Source organism: Homalodisca vitripennis, chromosome 5, assembly GCF_021130785.1.
Source record: "Homalodisca vitripennis isolate AUS2020 chromosome 5, UT_GWSS_2.1, whole genome shotgun sequence".
NCBI classification, from domain to species: Eukaryota; Metazoa; Arthropoda; class Insecta; order Hemiptera; family Cicadellidae; genus Homalodisca; species Homalodisca vitripennis.
Window position 1 is genome coordinate 63,436,760 of NC_060211.1, and position 21,757 is coordinate 63,458,516.

A 21,757-nucleotide genomic window follows, 5' to 3' on the forward strand; every position below is an offset into this window, starting at 1 on the left:
TTACACAATTAAAGTGTGTACATATTGTACAGTCAGGATGCACCAATTCGCTTTGAAACGTGTTGTATCAGCGGCAATATACTAATAACCACCATATTATATGCAGTTATTACGTTACACAATTAAAGTGTGTACATATTGTACAGTCAGGATGCACCAATTCGCTTTGAAACGTGTTGTATCAGCGGCAATATACTAATAACCACCATATTATATGCAGTTATTACGTTACACAATTAAAGTGTGTACATATTGTACAGTCAGGATGCACCAATTCGCTTTGAAACGTGTTGTATCAGCGGCAATATACTAATAACCACCATATTATATGCAGTTATTACGTTACACAATTAAAGTGTGTACATATTGTACAGTCAGGATGCACCAATTCGCTTTGAAACGTGTTGTATCAGCGGCAATATACTAATAACCACCATATTATATGCAGTTATTACGTTACACCATTAAAGTGTGTACATATTGTACAGTCAGGATGCACCAATTCGCTTTGAAACGTGTTGTATCAGCGGCAATATACTAATAACCACCATATTATATGCAGTTATTACGTTACACAATTAAAGTGTGTACATATTGTACAGTCAGGATGCACCAATTCGCTTTGAAACGTGTTGTATCAGCGGCAATATACTAATAACCACCATATTATATGCAGTTATTACGTTACACAATTAAAGTGTGTACATATTGTACAGTCAGGATGCACCAATTCGCTTTGAAACGTGTTGTATCAGCGGCAATATACTAATAACCACCATATTATATGCAGTTATTACGTTACACAATTAAAGTGTGTACATATTGTACAGTCAGGATGCACCAATTCGCTTTGAAACGTGTTGTATCAGCGGCAATATACTAATAACCACCATATTATATGCAGTTATTACGTTACACAATTAAAGTGTGTACATATTGTACAGTCAGGATGCACCAATTCGCTTTGAAACTTGTTGTATCAGCGTCAATATACTAATAACCACCATATTATATGCAGTTATTACGTTACACCATTAAAGTGTGTACATATTGTACAGTCAGGATGCACCAATTCGCTTTGAAACGTGTTGTATCAGCGGCAATATACTAATAACCACCATATTATATGCAGTTATTACGTTACACCATTAAAGTGTGTACATATTGTACAGTCAGGATGCACCAATTCGCTTTGAAACCGTGTTGTATCAGCGTCAATATACTAATAACCACCATATTATATGCAGTTATTACGTTACACCATTAAAGTGTGTACATATTGTACAGTCAGGATGCACCAATTCGCTTTGAAACTTGCTGTATCAGCGTCAATATACTAATAACCACCATATTATATGCAGTTATTACGTTACACAATTAAAGTGTGTACATATTGTACAGTCAGGATGCACCAATTCGCTTTGAAACGTGTTGTATCAGCGGCAATATACTAATAACCACCATATTATATGCAGTTATTACGTTACACCATTAAAGTGTGTACATATTGTACAGTCAGGATGCACCAATTCGCTTTGAAACGTGTTGTATCAGCGGCAATATACTAATAACCACCATATTATATGCAGTTATTACGTTACACCATTAAAGTGTGTCCATATTGTACAGTCAGGATGCACCAATTCGCTTTGAAACGTGTTGTATCAGCGGCAATATACTAATAACCACCATATTATATGCAGTTATTACGTTACACCATTAAAGTGTGTACATATTGTACAGTCAGGATGCACCAATTCGCTTTGAAACGTGTTGTATCAGCGGCAATATACTAATAACCACCATATTATATGCAGTTATTACGTTACACCATTAAAGTGTGTCCATATTGTACAGTCAGGATGCACCAATTCGCTTTGAAACGTGTTGTATCAGCGTCAATATACTAATAACCTCCCATTGGTAGTCGCTGCTCTCACGTTCGAAATTAAGGTGGGTTCAATATCACTAGCTGAATTCCAGTAAATATGGGGAAAAGTAAAAAAATATTAGTGTAATCTGTTGCAATATTAACGCTTGTTGAACATTTTTAATAATAAGTTACTATAAATTTTGTTTCAAGTTCTTTTGTTTAACTTACTTTTTGTGGTTAAAGTTACTATTCTTGGTAAAATTAAATCATACGATTAAAATTAGCTTAAGTTACCTCACAAAAATGGAAGCCGTGACCCCAACACTAATGGTAACGATTACTAGATTTTCAGATTTCTCGACTGACAAATTTATTCAAAAGATGGAAACCGCAATGGTGGATTTCATGTAACATCTGGTGGATGGTCACCGTGAAAAATTCATAAAGCCTCAATGAAGCAGAATGAGTTAACATTAACAGCCCGAGGCGCGACTTTGCTGTTTGCTGACTTGTGTTTCCAATCTCCAAAGTACTCCAAAATCGGTTTAAAACTATATACACTATATAGAAGCTGCTCCAATTCTCTTTAAGCCAAACATTCACCAGATTGGTTTTGGCGAAAAAACAAGATGAAATGGGGTAAATTCTATAATTTAACAGTGTTGGTCGGAACTTAATATCTGAAATAATATTACAAAACAATAAATTAAAAACGATATTTTTATTATCATAATGCCGTTTTTTATTTCATCAATAAAAATGAACTTTTGCATAACCTTCTAATTATTGCCATAAATTTTTAATAATTGGAATTGTATAAATTTATCACTGAAACGTGAAATTTTGAGAACTAGTGGCTTTTTCTTCTTCAGGTATGAAATTTTAAAATTAAAATTAAAATGTTGCAACAGGATTAAGTATGCAAAAAATTGGTTTTGCATATTAAAGAAGATGACAGATATCGTTTCTCAAAACGTAGTATTTAAGTTTTTGTAACAAATAACGATGAGACCTCTTGTAATTATGTTTAACTTTCTATTCCTCTACAGTGAATAATGAATATGAAGCAAGTGACGAGCTTTTTGCCACAGTTTAAAGAATCGAAATTCTAAATTGCAATAAATGTTCATTTCTTCTAGTAGCAAACTAACTACTAATTTAATTAAATCTACTAATTAATTGAATTTAATCTAAGTTAATCTAATTTACCGTAATTAATTGAATCAGTTAATTCAAACTACTATTGTTAAAAGAAGAATCCAGGTCCTTGATCTAAGCTGCTCCAGAGACACTTTTGTCCTCGTAATGGGGAAAACGAACACCATGTCGTAATATTTGGAAGGTTCAACTTACTGATTACACTTAATTTGTTTGTTCGTGAATAGTTTGCGTTAGCAATTAATAGGAGGGAAGAGAAGTTGCTTGCAAGTTATTCAGGATCATACGGTGTGTAATAAATTAGAAGTTTAATCTAAGGATCGTATTCAAACCGGGGCCTTAAGTTTGTACTTACACTAACTTTAAATTCAGCGTTCCTTACACAAACTTTGATATTACATCACAATATTTTGCGATCAATAACTATTGACTATTGCAAAAATTACTAGAGACAAAAGTGTCTGTTTTTTAAGAATAATATTGCTTTCATTCATTTTAAAATTCTTGGGATACGAGATGTTTTCAAGTATTTATTATTTCCATAATATGCACAATAATCGGGCTGGAATTGTAATGACTTATTATATCCATAGAATTATTGATGACGAATAACAACAAAATCCACCTTTAGGCTTAATTAGAACAGATGATAATTATTCATAAGAAAATGCGGTGTAGAATTTCACAGACAGGTCACGACAAGACTCTGGAACATGTTCCTGGTTTCTGAGGGGTGCCGCTGGCTATTTCCACATACTTCAAAGGAGCATTCCAAACCGTAAGTAGGGGTGCACGGCAGACTGGTCAGCTAAGCAAGCGTGTAACCGGGAACGAGCGAGAGACTTCGCTTTGTCTCAGAGAGCACCGACTGTGCTCTGAGAGACGCGCCACGTCGCTACTACACGTAAATAGACACATTAATAAACAAGCTGTGGGAGATATACGTGTGCGTGTGCGCGTAACCGCGTGAGTGACACTGAACGGGATTCAACATCCGGTAGACGAGAGTAAGTTTAGACAACATGTGTAGTAGCTCTGTATTATTTGCTGCTTCCTTGAAGTCCCCTTTAAAGGGGTACAGGTAGAGGATACGTCGGTTTCGTGGTATATTTGACGCCAAACAGCTAGCCAAAGTGCTGCTATTTTTTCCATTCGTGGCAATCTTAATCCTATTCCTGCAAAAAACACTCTCCTTTTGCTCATTAGTGTTTACGTTGTGCTTGGATGGAAACAGCATACTCTTTGCTGATGATTGTAAAGTACAAAAATAATGAGACTAAAGTGAGCTAAAAACTGGTTCACTCAAATTAGCTAAAGATGGACGAAGATGATTAGTGATTCACTCAATCTTAATATAATGTGTAACAGTGTAGGACCATTCCAAATTCTGGCATATTGGTTTGGTGGCTAAGCAAGTTAACCACATTATTCAAAAATATGCCAAAATCTTTTCTTCTAAGTCATCTCTTAGGGCTAGGGCTGGCCATATTTTGGCCATAGTGTATTTCAAATGTCATAATTACATTGTAAAGAGACTGGTCAGATTGTATTATCTTCATCTAATACAAAATAAACAAACATTATACTTTTAGCCATTTTAATTGGTTCAAAAACTTAATTTCCCTATTCCTAACGTATGGTTTTCACCATCTTATTAGTTGAGTAAAAGAGCTTTGATCATTTCACAGTATCCAACTACTACGGGAAGGTTAGGAAATATTCTCGGACCTAAATAATCCATGGGCTTTTGAAATCTACTTGAGATGTGTTGTGAAACGAAAGAGTATACTGTGATAAAATAACTATGATTTTTAAATGCAAAGATAAGTACTTCTAAGAGTACAAACAGATGTATAATAAATAAAGAGAGAGGGAAAAGTTGGTAGTTCCCACGGACAAAACCCCTACAGCTCCACCCCTCCCAAACCACAAATCAAGAGAACGTCACTCTCTCCTGCATCAAAAAACTCGGTCAATTGGGGTCAATGATGCAGTTTCTCGAAACTTAATACCATATGACATTGCGGGTGGAAAGTAGCCGTAAGGAACGAGTTTAACGGTCGCAGAGTACGATCGTCGCCAAGTTTAGAGCAGATTCTGACAAATTTACATTAAGATAATTGACTTATAACATGAACAAAGGAGAGCCAAGAATCGATCCTTGATGTACACCTTTCGCAGTTGGAAGTAAATCCTAATCACATTTCATTATCATGCTCCACAAATTAAAAACATTCAAGGACCTGAAACACTGTTATGTCCGAAACATAAAACTTGAATTTCATAATCTAAGTTAACGAACACTTTACTATTTTTTTACAGTTCAGTTTCACTCCATATCCATATTCTTTGGAGATACCTGAGATCAAGTGCCTTTACAGCAGTTGATATACTGGTACTAAATCAGCTGGCTTGCAAGACCAATGCAGTGCCCATATTTAGAAAGCTATTCATAATGGTTCAGCCACTATTTACAACTTCACTCTTTTATTGAGAAGGACGCATATCAATACCGATATGGCATGATACTCATGAGCACTAAACACGCAGACGTCCGTTTTCAGATTTAAATTGTTTCCTTTTGCAGCTTGAAATTTTATAAAAGTCGCCTCGGGAGATGCAATATCTAACGATATGAAAATTACCAATACAAATGTAACTGAGTTGTAAAACAATTTAAAGTGTACACAAATGTTTAAATCGTTTAGAACTAGCAATTCATATTGGCGCAATCTATCTAAGAGTGATATTTTTTTGTCAATTGTGTTACATTAGGGATTAATATGATATGTTGTGGTATTATCTAACCAAAAGCTGAACAAAACAGCCAGAATTCATTGATAAACAATTACGAGTTAAAAAATTACTGTTGTTAAAGAAGGCCTCTTAATCCAAATTTCCCGCTGCGCAGATTTATTCCTACTTAAAATATATTACATAATGTGAATTTTAATTAGTGATGCCAATGTTATGAAACACTATTTGAATAGTACTTTAATAATATTACCGCATTAACCATTCTAGTAATTCTCTACATTAGTCATTTATTTATCGTACCATTAAAAAATCTTTAATGTTATTGATACATCATACATATGTATATATTTTATTCTATTGTTGGTAAAATAGGGAAACTACCTTTTGGATTTCTTTACATCGAACCTACACGGAGTAAAAAAAAAACTGGAGAATCCCTTGGGCTATCGTAAAGCAAGACAGATTAGGACGCACTTGCATATTTTATGTCACAGAAGGGAGCCGACATCGCTTTCAAGAACTCTTATTTATTCGCTTCCCGAGTTTTTAACGGCGGGAGCGTGGCTTTAAAAAGTGAAATGTAAAACGATAATGACTCAAGTAGAGCTAAACGGAAACAATCTAAATATACAATTATTCGTACATTTATTTAACCAGCATTTATTGTTATACTAATTAATGTGAGAGTACGACGTACTTCCAGCTCTTTTTGAACTAAGGTTTACGTGATGTCACAGCTATCGTCTAAGTTTTCTGGAGCATACCGCGTCGAAACATTGTACACACTTTTAAAATTTTAAAATATTTCGGCTTCGATGAGAAATGACATTTCAAATCTATTTTAATTTTATTTAATTAAGTACTTAATGTTTTATCGTAGTGTAAAATACTGAAATGGTAGTTTTTAGCTTTCATTTTTGTTGTAAGCGAGGATCTGTTTTTGGAAGTTATAGTTTTGAAACTTTGATTGGACTAATTATTTTATGCATGGCAACATTGGCAACCATTGTTTATAACATTTTGTAAGCAGCTGAAGATCTGTGATAAATAGGGAAACTCCCACGAAGGAAAATGACAATGACTGGTAGTGCATTAGCAGGAATGTTATAAATTAGGCAGTTAGGAAACAGTAAAATCACCTGATGGTTTCATCACGACTTTCGGAGAGACTGTGTAAATTTAAAACTGATTCCATAAGAACTCTCTATACCACATTTTTGACCTACCTGGACATGAGCAATCACTGGGTATCTCCCGGGCCACCCTGGAGTGGGTTTGGTACCTCTCGACCAGCAGCTCCCCCGGAACCGAGACCGGAGTCGAGGCCACTCTCTGATGCTGCAGCACCAAGAACTGTCGCTCCAGTTCCTCCAGCCGCGACTCCAGCTGAGTCTCCTTGTATAACAAATATCCGCAGGCCAACACGCTCACCATGCAAAGCGAGAACAGCCAGGCGTGAGAGGCCTTCTCGCACCTGCCACCCTTGTCTTCTTTCATCTTCGCAATGTTTTCACTCAAGAACACACAAGAACGAAGTGGAACAACGAGTATCTTACCCGGCGTTTACGCCTTTGCTGGTGAATTCGGCTGAAAACGTGCCCATTACAAAAACTGACCACTGAAAGCAATTGTGTCTTCGCCGGCCCAAATTCTAAATCCGGGGTTTAATTTTCTAACCCAATGTGCAGTAAAAAATTAAACTGAAATATTCTAACGAAACTTTTAACACTCGGAAATTATTTTACAATCGGTCACGAAGGACACAAATCTACTGAATTAACTTAGGTGTTTTGGAGCGAATCCAAAAGCGCCTCCGGAACTCGGAGAATCCTCAGGACATGTTTGTTCCACTGTCGTTTCCACTTACGTGGTCGCACTCTCGTATCGCTGTGGAGACGGACGCAGGGCACTCGCTCACCGTGTAACCGCACTCGACTGACTGCCGCGCCGCGCGCTCTACTGCTGCTGTGCTGCATCGCGCATTCCTTCCCCCACCCTCACTCCGTCACCCCCACCCACTGCTGCTCCAGACTCCACAGAGATGCACTTTAGTTTGTCTCGCTTCACGGTGCTGTCCACAAGCACAATGCAAGCCGACCACCGTGGTTTTAATTGCGGTGTCATATGGCCCGTCCTTCCACACGGACACGCCTGTCTCGACAAAACCAATATTGGAGAACTCCTTAAATAATCTTTTTTATAGTTTTATTATAACTTCAATACGTATTGGTCTTTTTATTCCAAATAATATTTTATGAATATGCCTAATATTTGTCAGATTTTAAGTCATATACCAGTGTAGAATCGGATATCAAGCGATTAGTCCTCTTTTTTATTAGAATTAACTCCTATCAACTGTGATTTTTCATATATGAATTAAATTTAAAAAGCATGTATTTGTGATTTTTTAAATGTTAAAATATAGACACTATAAACATGAGTTAGCGTAGTTAATACATAATGTATATGCATACAGTAGACCCTTGCTTGTTAAACGTTTCACCATCCAGTATCCCTGGTGCTTCAGTATCATCATCTTAATACTAACAAGTGATTTACACTTTACAATATTTTTCCAACATTAATTAATTTAGTGTCGTAATTTATACGAACTATTTATACGAACCTAAATAAATTGATGGTTTTTTGTGTTGTGTAATAGGAGCGAAGTAAGTTTTGTTTTATTATCAGATATCTATCTGTTACCTATATGTCATTCGTAGTATAGCAAAGGCCTTCATTAAAAATACATCCAAAGCATTCCTGAAAGCTAGTTTAAATGGTTGGGCCCTGAGTTTGGTCAATATGTTTGATTTTTTTAATTGTCCACTAAGAAGTAAGGATGGAATGCTCTATTCAAAAGAATTGGACTTACGGAGTACATATACAGACTATTATAAACTATAAACAGCTGTATAAAATTTACCGCATTAATTTAACCATTATTTTCTATTTGTTTAGATTTGAAGTGTGTAAATTCTCTAAGGAGTAACCATCAGTTTTCACACCGTTTTTACATTTCAGTGATTAGGTAAGTACTCACCTACCTTAGAAAATGTTCTAAAATATTAAAAGATTGTCAGAATTTAATTCCGAAGATTCCCTTTGAAGCAGTCGGAAACAACTAAGCTAGATTAAAGTTTGCTGGGCTGTTCTTTTGAAATAATGTACCAATTCCCATCAAAATTTTCCAAAATAATATAAATATGTTTTAGTTTATAAAGAAACAAACACGTAAATAATGTCATTGTTAATGTACTTTTAACTGTATCTGAAACCAATCTTAGTTGTACTTTGCAAGAAGTATGCTACTGTGTTACATATTTCCTTGACGGGGAAAAATCAAAATCTACTACAGAGCAAAAAATACTAAGGCCGGAGTAAATTTAAATGGCAATAAATATAAACTAACTTAATGGCTATATATATAAACTGTTTAATATATTTTCTAGGTTATGGCCAGAAAGCAATCTCAATTGGTATCGGAAATATAATTCTATCTCGTTATATAATAAGAATTAATTAAAAAGTAAATTTGTTATACTTTCCGTATAAAGACCGTACACTGTCTAACACAGGGAGCAAAAGTGCCTTATGTGCTTGATCGTATTTCAGACCTCGGCTTAGCCACTATCGTAAAGCACTGATAAGAACTACGTTTGCTCGTAATGATGGAAACCATTATTTTTTACACTAGTTTTATAGACGTTTGTATTTATCACCAACTAGGTTGCTAAGTTACGAAAATGATTATGTTTACCATAAATTGGATTTAAACTATCTGGGAATCTACAAAAGGATCAAGCCCCATTTGAACAGCAATAAATAGCCATTGGGATGCAATTCTGATTTTAAACACTTTTGAAAATAAAAAGGACTTTCCTTTATAGTGAGAAAATTACAGGTAGATTCAAAAATGTAAACACGTTCGTGGGACATTACTGTAAACATATAATATGGTTCTGTTAACGCCTTAAACTTGAAACTAGTACCAAACTTCCAAAACTATTGATTCTGATTTCTTTCGGTATAATCAAATGAGAATTATATTTTACTTCACTTGAAGTACTCGTAATATATGATACTTATATGTTACCAAATAATTTAAAAAACATTCAAATTAACGTAACCCAACCGTCATCCTATTGAATCACCAAAACCAGGGTATTTTCATGTTTACTAAAATTAATTTCGATATGATTAATATGAATGAGAACACGTATTGTAGACGTTTTATGTGCTAATAGTTTTTTATTTAGTTAATTTTACGTTTTATGTTGTGCCTTCAGCAAAAGGTAGCAGATATAGCTCTCGAAATATCGGGTTTTGGTTATTTTATGTTTAACATTATTTCTAATATTTGTAATAATCATGTTAACGATTCAATTTATTTATCTTCACTAATTCGGTTTAAACAAAGGAATAGAACAATACACTAATTGTCTATCTATCTTCGTTCGGCACTTCACTAATTAGACCATCACAAATCCACTTCACGACTTAGCGAAGTATCTTGTCCAATAAGGCTTACTATCCAGTGCTTGTGCACCAATTGTCTATCTATCTTCGTTCGGCACTTCACTAATTAGACCATCACAAATCCACTTCACGACTTAGCGAAGTATCTTGTCCAATAAGGCTTACTATCCAGTGCTTGTGCACCAATTGTCTATCTATCTTCGTTCGGCACTTCACTAATTAGACTATCACAAATCCACTTCACGACTTAGCGAAGTATCTTGTCCAATAAGGCTTACTATCCAGTGCTTGTGCACCAATTGTCTATCTATCTTCGTTCGGCACTTCACTAATTAGACCATCACAAATCCACTTCACGACTTAGCGAAGTATCTTGTCCAATAAGGCTTACTATCCAGTGCTTGTGCACCAATTGTCTATCTATCTTCGTTCGGCACTTCACTAATTAGACCATCACAAATCCACTTCACGACTTAGCGAAGTATCTTGTCCAATAAGGCTTACTATCCAGTGCTTGTGCACCAATTGTCTATCTATCTTCGTTCGGCACTTCACTAATTAGACTATCACAAATCCACTTCACGACTTAGCGAAGTATCTTGTCCAATAAGGCTTACTATCCAGTGCTTGTGCACCAATTGTCTATCTATCTTCGTTCGGCACTTCACTAATTAGACTATCACAAATCCACTTCACGACTTAGCGAAGTATCTTGTCCAATAAGGCTTACTATCCAGTGCTTGTGCACCAATTGTCTATCTATCTTCGTTCGGCACTTCACTAATTAGACCATCACAAATCCACTTCACGACTTAGCGAAGTATCTTGTCCAATAAGGCTTACTATCCAGTGCTTGTGCACCAATTGTCTATCTATCTTCGTTCGGCACTTCACTAATTAGACCATCACAAATCCACTTCACGACTTAGCGAAGTATCTTGTCCAATAAGGCTTACTATCCAGTGCTTGTGCACCAATTGTCTATCTATCTTCGTTCGGCACTTCACTAATTAGACTATCACAAATCCACTTCACGACTTAGCGAAGTATCTTGTCCAATAAGGCTTACTATCCAGTGCTTGTGCACCAATTTTAATTGTAAAAGTATACAAATATTTTAAAAAAACCCGCATAAATATTTCTGCAACTAAAAAACGTAATATCCACTTATAATATAATAATAATAAAAATAATGTGATTTACAATGTAATTATTAGTATTTGCCATACATGAAGAAAATGTATAAAATTACAACAATTAATCACTGGATGTGATTGTTGAGTTTAGCTCTAGTTCGCCTTCCTCTTAGTGCAGCGTCTGGAGTCGGACAATGTCACAGACTCCTGGATTTGGAGTTCGTCAGAAGAGACCCAAAACAATTCAGACGAACATGACTCCGGATTCTGGGATTCACGTGTGCGACAGCGCCAGATTCCAGACGGTGTACTAAGAGGAAGGTGAACTGGAGTTAAACCCAACATTCACGTTGAATCAACCGTTCTTACCATAGCTACGCCGTATGTAGCAACAATAACATTCTTCAATATGAGATGCTCGGTCACATGATTCAAACGTTTTACTGGTATTCAAGAATTATCAAGAATGAACTAAAACGTTAAAAATGTTCAGCACGTAGTCTTAGGTGTTATTGAACCAAACTTGTAAAATACAAATTCAAATTAGCATGTTACTATTAATCATAAACGTATTAGTTTACTTTTTGTATTTCAGTAAATACAACTTAAAGTATATATGTCATTACGTTACATTCGTTATTATGCCACACGTTATAATGTTACATAATTTTACTCTGTTTGTTTACAAATTTATTTATTCTGGTATTTTCTCATTCCATTTAAAACATCTAACAGAAACACATTAATCTATCAGAACCCAGCATTACATAGCAGGAACACAACAGAATAATCATGACACAATACAAATGTACAACTGAAGCTTGACAAACGTGCATGACATTGTTACGTGTTTCCAAATACGGATTTAGGGTTTAGATAGTAATTTGTAACATGCTTTCTACTTGAATTAGTGTATGTCCCCAAATGAGCCTGATCACCTCATTAAAATATCTAATTAAAGAGCTAGCTTTTAACGTTTGGACGAAATACTCAAGCCTGGAAGTGTTGCATTTTGCCTAACCTACCATAAGGGCGCAGGAGAAATTCATTTTGCGAGTGAAGGACATCGGCTACTGCTAACAGTAGGTCAACAGCTGTTTACCGGTAGGGCAGGCTGTTGATAGTGATATTGACATTGATAGATTGATAGCGGCATCCCTGTTTAGACATGCTTACCAGTAAGGAACATTCTAGTGGCTTCTGGGCATTGATGAGACGACATCGGACACTAGATGAACCCTCTACACTACGGTGGATTACTTTGGTTTTCAGAAGAACATTTTAGAGGTAAGCAGGTGTCCTTATTAATAATATGTATAATCATGGACAGAATATCCATTACCGATTTTATAAATTCAAGCCCCAACCATAATTAAAGTATCAGTAATATTTTGAGTAAAGGGTCGATTGGCCGTAGTAGGCGGAAGCGTCACCTCGTGGCGTTGCCGAAAATATTTTCATGTCTGGAAAAGATAACTATATATTCACAAAATATATCCCAATAATTTCATAAAGGTGTAAAAACCCATTTATATAATAGGATTGTTGATTTCTGTATGTAAATTATTAATGATTATGTACGTTACCTTGCTAATTAAGGATGTTATAATATTTTCCCATTGTGACTGTGTGGACTGTTACAAGCTTCCATTAATTTTATAGTACAAATGTTATATTCACGAGCACATAACATTGTACAAGATATGAAATACCCCATACCAAGTGTCGCTTAAAAGGCTTCTTTGAGACTTCATGCAAAATTTCATGTCTCCGTAACCACGCGTGTTACTATGTCACGTGTTATAATGTCATATGACTGAAATATGTTTATTTAATTCATTTATTTATTCTAGTATTTTTTTATTCCCATCATAATTACTCATATCACCAATCTAGAATCCAAATCTCATATATTGCATGCACCATCATTGCACTCGATGTTACATAATGTAGCTTCATGTAAAATTTCAAGTCCATAGATCAGATTGGTTTCAGGATGTTTTGCAGACAGACAGGCAGATAGATAGTATCGATTATACTCCAGCTTTTTTAGTAATAGGCCACGGTATCACTAAGGCAATTATCAGAATTGTGTTTAAACGAATAACATTTTAAAAAGTTAGAAGTATTTAGTGGGTGGTCGTTCAGTAAAAACCCATTACTCATATCACGGTCAAACAATCCTCTTCCTTGTACACGTATCCTTATAAGTGACAGACGGCCACGCGTGTGCTAAGCTCGCTGCGCTCTCAATACTCTCTTTGTCTCGGACAAGTCACTTTGATTAACACCTACTACCTCCATTGCTTTCAATTCTCGAATGACGGAGGTACTTTCATGTTGCCGCCCGATGTGAGTAGGTTGAACATTTATACTTGGCAGTCCACACAGTTATTCGGAGGGATAAATAATTAATTATTAATTTTCAAAATAAATATGGCGCTCCAAAATAATTAAATTACTTGTGAAACTCCAGGATAATGACTTAGTTCTAAAATGTCAGTAATTTATTCAGTCAATAGTACATGTGCTTAATTAAAGTATAAAGTAAGTGATTAGGATATCTATTTTTTCAATTCAGAGATAGATTAAAAGTGTAGAATGTTTTCATGGCCTCATGAAAGAAAAGGAGAAAGTTGTATAAATAAATTAAACATTTTAAAATTAAGAATTAATGAGAAAATTGGAAGTAAAATTTACAAATTTAGAAGTTAATAGATTGTGACAAATAAAATAATATATAAAGTAACAATTGCACTTCTGGTTTGAGTAAATTATATTTCCGACGCCAATTTTGGGTCGGAAATATAACTACGATTAAGAAAATATGTCAAAAAAATAAATATATACTTGTTCACTCGAACTAGAGGTGATCATACATGTACAAATCCTAAAATAATAGCTATTCGCAATTTCACTTAACTTCTGAAGCTCTTAACTATGAACACTGATATAATATGTACGTAAAATATGCCTAATCCCGTTTCTGCTCTATATAGTTCACCATAATTTATTGTATCTTAAGTGACTGAAAAGCTAAGGACTCGACTTCAAGATTCATCCACACTGGCCTTTAATAGGTCAGTTATTACTGAAATCGCTGGAGCTATTCAAAATATGGAGTGTTAATAAGAAATTTGAGTTATTTTAGAGCTAAAAAAACTGTTTCACACTCTCCAACTTCAGGCTTCCAAATCATTATTCTTTGAACGTAAATCTAAAATGGGTCAGAATGAAATAACCATGAAATATCTTCCAGGGACTATTGCTTACCTCTGGAGTGATCAGAGTGTCATTTAAAAATAATATGTCCACATTGTTCCTGTTTTTCAACACGAAATTGCGTGTATGTTATGGTTATGTACTGCTAGTATTACATAACCAATTTTATATTATTGTATCCAGCACCAAAACCTGATGTGGGGACTTTTATAAATAGCACAGTTTGTTGATCGTTTCTCTAATAAGCTATTAATTACGGTGTAAATTTCGAAAAAGTTTGTCTTAAAGCAAAATTATTTAAGAAAATTCTTCTAATATTAAATATACAATGACAAAAGATCCTCCTCCAAGACATTTTGTTTTTAATTCCAAATCCTAACCATTCATTTATTTTAAATTCTTTAATTTTCTTAAAATGCATAGTTTAATGATAATCAACTCATTTACATTTCGCAATAATTTATTATATGAAAAATCGCAATATCACATAGGCACAGAATCATTTAACAGCTTCCCAAATAGTATTAAAACAATTAGTTATTTGAGAACTTTGATATCATCTTTAAATGTATTCTTATTTAATCAAAAATTGTATTCTATTGAAGCATAGTTTCATAATCTATTTAATTTTTTAGTAAATTTGCTATAATGAAACTAAATAACGGTATAGCAATTGGAAATAAAAAATATGATATAAATAAACCAAAATTAATTTGCTGGTTATGGCAACTATGCAAAATATTTCATAAAAATCTCTTATAAAAATTGGTTATCACATTTGTATGAACAACAAGTATATCACGAAAAATAACCAATTGTAATGAACAAGTACTTGTAATGGAGTAGTGTGTTCAACTACCCATATGTCGCTGTCAGTGAACAGATCAGTATTATCGGATAGATCTCTGCAATCAGATTATAAATATTTCAGCGTCAGAGGAAAACATTGAACGGTAATCAATGAGCAGTGTTTTGTTTGTTTGTTTGTTTTGTAAACAACAATTTCTCTTCTATTCAGCATCAGCCGCTTTCATAACCTACTTTTCAATGGCAAAAACTGGTAATTCTGTTAAACGCGTAGAATTGTATATTTCATAAATAAACACATTTAGTTCACTATTAAATATAAATTGTAAGTCTCATGAGCAGCAGATCAATAACATACTATTGCGAATATGACAAAACTGCAAAATTATAACACAATCTGTGCTTTAAAATTATGATTTTTTAAGTTTTGTAAAATTTTAGTTCATACACAGTACACAATAGTATTACTATGATTATTATTATGTAAATTATTATGTAAAATTATTATTATTACTGTATTGTTATTATTATGAATATTATCTTTTCGCTTCAAACTGTTATTTCGTAGTTGGAATTGTGATCGAGAAGAAGATATATAAACTGTGCCCAACAGTAGAGTATCAAGAAGAGTTCAAGTAAAGAACAATTGACGAAAGCATCTCAAGTGGGAGGCCACGTGTAGCTGATGCCCACGGTATATTGTTACAACAGCCATAGCTCGCTTTACAGGGGCGTAACAACTAGTAGGCCCCTGGCACTTTCATAATATTTTCCACTTCTTATAACATTTTTACTCATTGATAATTTTGTTATCTTTTCAACATCAAAGTAGGTAAATATCGTCAAAAGTTAAAATATTATCTCAACAATACAAGTTTTCAATAATTTGTCATATGTTTTGTTGACATTCCCCTTATTGACTTTCTTATCAATACTGATGAAGTTATTTCCTTTTGGGTGTATGTTTATATGGATCAACTGGGGAGTTTTTTATGTATGAAAATGAACATGTGTTAAATTAAAGTCTTTAAATCTCACTTCAGTTTCCCTCAGATGATATGCTCGAAATGAAATGACTACTAGGTACTTCTTGACAAAGATGAACCTCAGATTTAAAACCGTCTCACATTACGTAATATTTCAGGTGTGATAAGGTTCCAGGCGTCTTCGATCCTTGCCTTTCATTCATTTAAGCTAAATTATATTTAAACTATGTTTTTTAAACGTAAAAATGTATGATATAGTATTATAAATGTATATGTATGTCATTTAATCAATATAAAATTTTTACTGATCAACTAGCTGTTACCCGCGGTCTCACACTCAATATCCTATGGATAACAGGGACATCACATACATGTCCATATGAATAACTTTCTTTCCTTTTATGACAAGTAAAAATTTCACTTAGTCCTATAAGGACCTTTCCGCTGCTTCAGGAGTGACAGGATGCTCTGGATTATCCTAGCTAGTGGGGCCTAGGGGCCGCCTCATATCGAGATCCATGATGAAGAATTCAGGGCAATAATAGTTTTTTAATAACATACCAAACACTCCTGAGATAGGTAATAAGCACTGGAATATAACCTCATATCAGACCCATTATTATGCAATAAGTGGACTTTAAGTTGATAGAAAAGTTTTAAACTTTTACTTTTATAGTTCTTTAAAGTTTTAATTTAGTATTTTATCGGGGCTCTGGAGTTTGTTAGTAAAATAATTTTATAAGCACAATTTAAATAACTCGAATTTTTATACAAAGTTCCGTTGTAATTTAGTTATTATAGCTCAAAATATAGCTTCAATAATTGATTAAGGGTTGAGATTAACCCTAACAAGTTATAAAATCAGAATTGTTACCTTTCATAGTAGTAGTACCTATGTTCAATATGATGGAGTGTTATGATAGTTTTGTACCTATGTATTTGTAGGTACATATCATTTCGGTACAAAATTTAGTAACATATGGTAGATTTTCTGTGATATATAAATATACAACAGACGAACATATAACTCTCATATCATATATAGTATTATCGATTAGGTTAATTCCCTTAAAGAACACATATTATGTCTGATACATGGTCACCCGGCTCGCTATCCTTTTTTGTACCCACGATTTTCGGTTTTGAAAGTATCCGTAAGTCTGTCCTTCTTTCGATCTTTGTTCGTTATATTCTCCTAATTTATCGGTTCAATTTAAAAATGATATACATTGTTACATATCTAATTAGTACAGTATCTCTTATCTAAGCAAAACGGATTCGCTGCTCCCTCGATGGGTTTTGGTCTTTAAAAAAATATATTTCGGCGCATAGCTTCATAATTTAATTTGCAATGGTCTCATTTGTTTTCTCACATTGTATTATAGGAGCGAATAGTACGTGAGTTAAGTTAGTGGTCGGTTCTTCCGTTTTTATTACTCTAATTACAGTAAATACCGTCATCCCAACTTTAAAGTAAGCTAGTTTTGAGTACCTTGCATGTAGACATTTTGTTCCATAAATTAAATTTCACAGAAGGTTTCCAATAATATTCAGAATACACTTAATGGTTTTGAATTCGTTCCTGGTATACTTTATAATAAGAGTTAGACATTACTAAATAATTGAAAACTGCAGTAAACTACTACATAAAGAAACGTTTATAATCCATGCCACATTCCTTGGTAAACAAACCAGAGGCATATGAAATATGCATTTATTTCACGTATGTAAGTAAAAGTTTCAGTTTTACATTGAGCCCGGTATTGTTTATTTACACGGTGTTTTCACTAAAAAAAATATTACATAATGTAAAAGTTACATTTAATTTTAAAGTCACAATAACTTATTGTGTAAAAAAAAGAAACTATTGCTATAATTAATTTTATTTACGTCTTCTAAACAAACATATATTTGAGGATTTGAAAAATTTTAGTTAGTTATTAGGCTCATTGACACTTTCAGCATTTAATCTAAATCAGAAGAGCGTTTTAACCAGATTTGCTGCTGTTTTGTTTTTGTTTTTTTTTTTTAACAAGAACGATTTTATTTTATATGTAGAACTTAGACATTTTTAGCTCTTTATTTATATTCATAGTTTTTATTAACCATAGATATCTTTAAAGGATAACAGAATACGGTTGTTTTCATCGCTAAGTATTACATAAAATAAACACTAAGCGACGTTTTAATTGCTGGGGTCTTTCGTCTTCTTCAGATCTCAAATACTGTAGTATCCCTTTAAATTTACAGCGTTACAAATGTAAATGATGTGTGTAGAGATATTTTTGTTAGGGTGTATGTGAGAGAACAGTTTCTTGCCAAGCACAAGAAAAAGTGTCACGAAATGAGTCATACTTTTGTATGGTCGTGAGGGAAAGGTTTTTGTTCGAAGGGTTACCGAAGAGGGGGTGGAAAGAGTGAGATTAATTGATGATATTAAAAACCTGAGGTACTGAAATTAAGATGATCACCGAATCACTTGATAAGTTTAATTCTGAACTGACGGTAAATGAAAGGCTCCTTTCCTTTATTTACCCAATTAAAAATACTACTCATATACTTATACATTTACACTTACACTTATACTGTGAAAAACTCTTAAGATATTTTATATAACATGTAGTGACACAGAAACTAGTGCCCTATTTTAGGAAACGAACCTTTATAATTAGCGTTTTACAGGGAGGTATTACATAATAGTATTGGGTTTTATGTCAAATTTTCACTCTCCTTTTGCTTCTCCTTTTGACTTTTTATGTTTTGTTGCATTATTATGATTTTTAGTTTGCAACCTTTTTTGTGGTGATAAGTATTTTTAGGTTGCATAATTAACGCAAATGTTTATTTTAAAATCTCATACACCACAGACAGGGAGCTTGTTGATGCTGGATCCTTAGTTTTAAAAGAATAATGTTTGGTTTTAGTTAGCTACGCACACTTGTGAATGCGATTAACTTATATTAAATGTAATTGTGTATTCTAATTCTGTTTATATACAGTTTTTTAAGCGTCTATGGCACTATAAATTCTGTTTAGATAATATTTTTTTAATGAATTCTGCACTGCATATGTTTACCTGTTACGAGCAGATCACTACAAATTTCATGAATGTTCAATTATCCGTGAGGCCTCTTACAGTAACCACGAACAGACTGACTGAAACAAACAAATATTCTTTTTTCATAAAACAAGTTTTCGAACCCTAAAAATACCACAGATACCACCAAATTAATATTTTTATAAAAATCGCAAAATAACAATGGAGTAATACCAAGAACTTTTAGAAACTTTTAAAAATAAAATCTGAAATTTGTAGTGGTAATTTGATGTCCAAAATATTGTCGATGTAGCCTGCCATAGTTTTAAAATGTACGTGAAGTCATTGATCAGGAGCTACGAAAGGACGACTATTATAATTTCTATTTCCACATTATTATTCACAACATTACGGCATCATTATTCACTCCACGGTCTGTTGTTGTGTTGAGACCTTCGCTGTTACAAGTTTCTTTCGATCTGAAAAGTCAAACGCAAATGACTCGTCTAGTATCCAACAGTATCCTATGTCAGATATATCAGATCCCATCAGTCTATGCCAAGATACACGGGATACGAAAAGTCTTAACTAATGTATTATGTGACCCAAATCATAGGTATTGTGAGGTATTTTTACCAAATAAAAATTATAAATTTTTTACTAAATTATAGTTGAAACTTAATAGTTTTAAAGTTTGTATTTTTACTGTATTTAGAAGGAATACTTACTAACTTTAATACGTGTTCATCAATAATTTAATAAGGTACTGTACAGTCAGTTATATACCCTTAATTAATATGTTTCAAGAAACTTCACACGCTTCAACAGCATTAAAAATCAAGATAAAAAAATAATTTTAGTATCAGTTACATATCTGACTTAGAAATAAATTATAAAAAAAACATATTTTAAATTTCCAATTGATTTATATTTAACTCTTTAAGTAAAGCCAAACGTTTAAACGTTAAAACATGAAGATTTAGTACGAATTCGCCTTACATGGCTATAATTTTGTTAAAAAAAGAGAAGTTAATAACGCTTATAACAGCGTTTAAAACGCATTTAAAAAGTTTATAGCTCACATAAAATTAGCAGTGTATAATTAGTAAAACTTTTGAAAATATATTTCGTTATATTCTCATTAAGAATAAAGTAATAATATCATTTAAAAGTGTCAAGAGAGTTATAAGTTGGTGAAATAATACTGTAAAGCGAAATCCAAGCAAAGAACAAGAGAAAAATAAGATGTCAGCTGGTAATATGGACGCAATACACGGCAAGGGTTTGTGCAATGTATTAATCATAACAGGGGGTTCAAAGGCTATATACCAGAACAAAAGGAACTTATAAATGGAAGAAACCAGGTACGTGGGAACGAACTGATCAAGGATTTACAGAGTTTCAGGAAAGAGGTTACAAACTAAACAAATTCAAAATTCTCAATTACTACATTGGAAATAAGTCTTTGGTGTTTTGGAACTAGAAAAACAATTTATATATCCAGTTAGGATTTATTCTAGAAACTCCAGAGGCTTAATGTCGACGACGATTGAGAAATTTTCAGCTAAAAAGTTAGAAACTCACAGGAGCTCTACCGTGATGGTTGATACTGCCAAAAGACTTAAAAACCTAAAAGTAGTTCAATCTACTGTCTGTTCGATAAAATATTCACAAGATAACAAATGCTCTTGGTAGATACATGACTGCTACGTAAAAATAAATGAATTATAAGCATATGGAGTTCAAAGAATCTGTACTATTGGAAAAAGTTTTATTATGAGAATTTATAAACTATAGGGAAATCCTTTCCTTACGGAGTGTAGATGAAAAAAAAATGCCTATAACCCTAGAGTTTCAAATATGGATGTTTAATCTATGTTCTCAAGGAACGAATTTCCTGATCCAAAAAGGAGGAAGATTAGGATATCAGGAACTGTGGCTTTCAAATGTAATTATTAGATGCATTTGAAATGACGCAGTAGTAGGAGCAAAACATTCCAACTTTTAAAATCATTTAAAGTCATTTTAAAGTCTGCCTATATTTATTTATTGTACATAGCATCGACTGGTTACGAAGTAGTCTAAAAAAATAGAGCCGAAGTACAGAAAATCCACAATTATTTGCCTTGATTTTCAGATTATCCGATAATAAGGTAGATTGCAACGCAATATCCAATTTCTTTATGATTGACGTTTTTTGTGGTTGATATATCTAGGACTGTTAATGCTCTATATTGGATGGCTTTGGAATATACTTAAAAAAATAGATTTTAACTAAAGTGGAAGTTTATAAAAGATATTG

The 21,757-nt window shown here is 33.4% G+C and overlaps 1 protein-coding gene across 16 annotated transcripts in view; it reads right to left on the reverse strand.

Moving 5' to 3' along the window:
• The window catches only part of LOC124362306 (collagen alpha chain CG42342-like), a 535,020-nt gene extending 527,293 nt beyond the window's left edge, over window positions 1-7,727 (reverse strand). For all 16 annotated transcript variants that reach the window (XM_046816688.1, XM_046816693.1, XM_046816687.1 and 13 more), the window contains exon 1: window positions 7,015-7,727. In XM_046816688.1, coding sequence (XP_046672644.1) covers window positions 7,015-7,285 — 271 coding nt within the window. In that variant the 5' untranslated portion in view covers window positions 7,286-7,727. The remainder of the gene's footprint in view (window positions 1-7,014) is intronic.
• Between the last annotated feature and the right edge of the window lie 14,030 nt (window positions 7,728-21,757).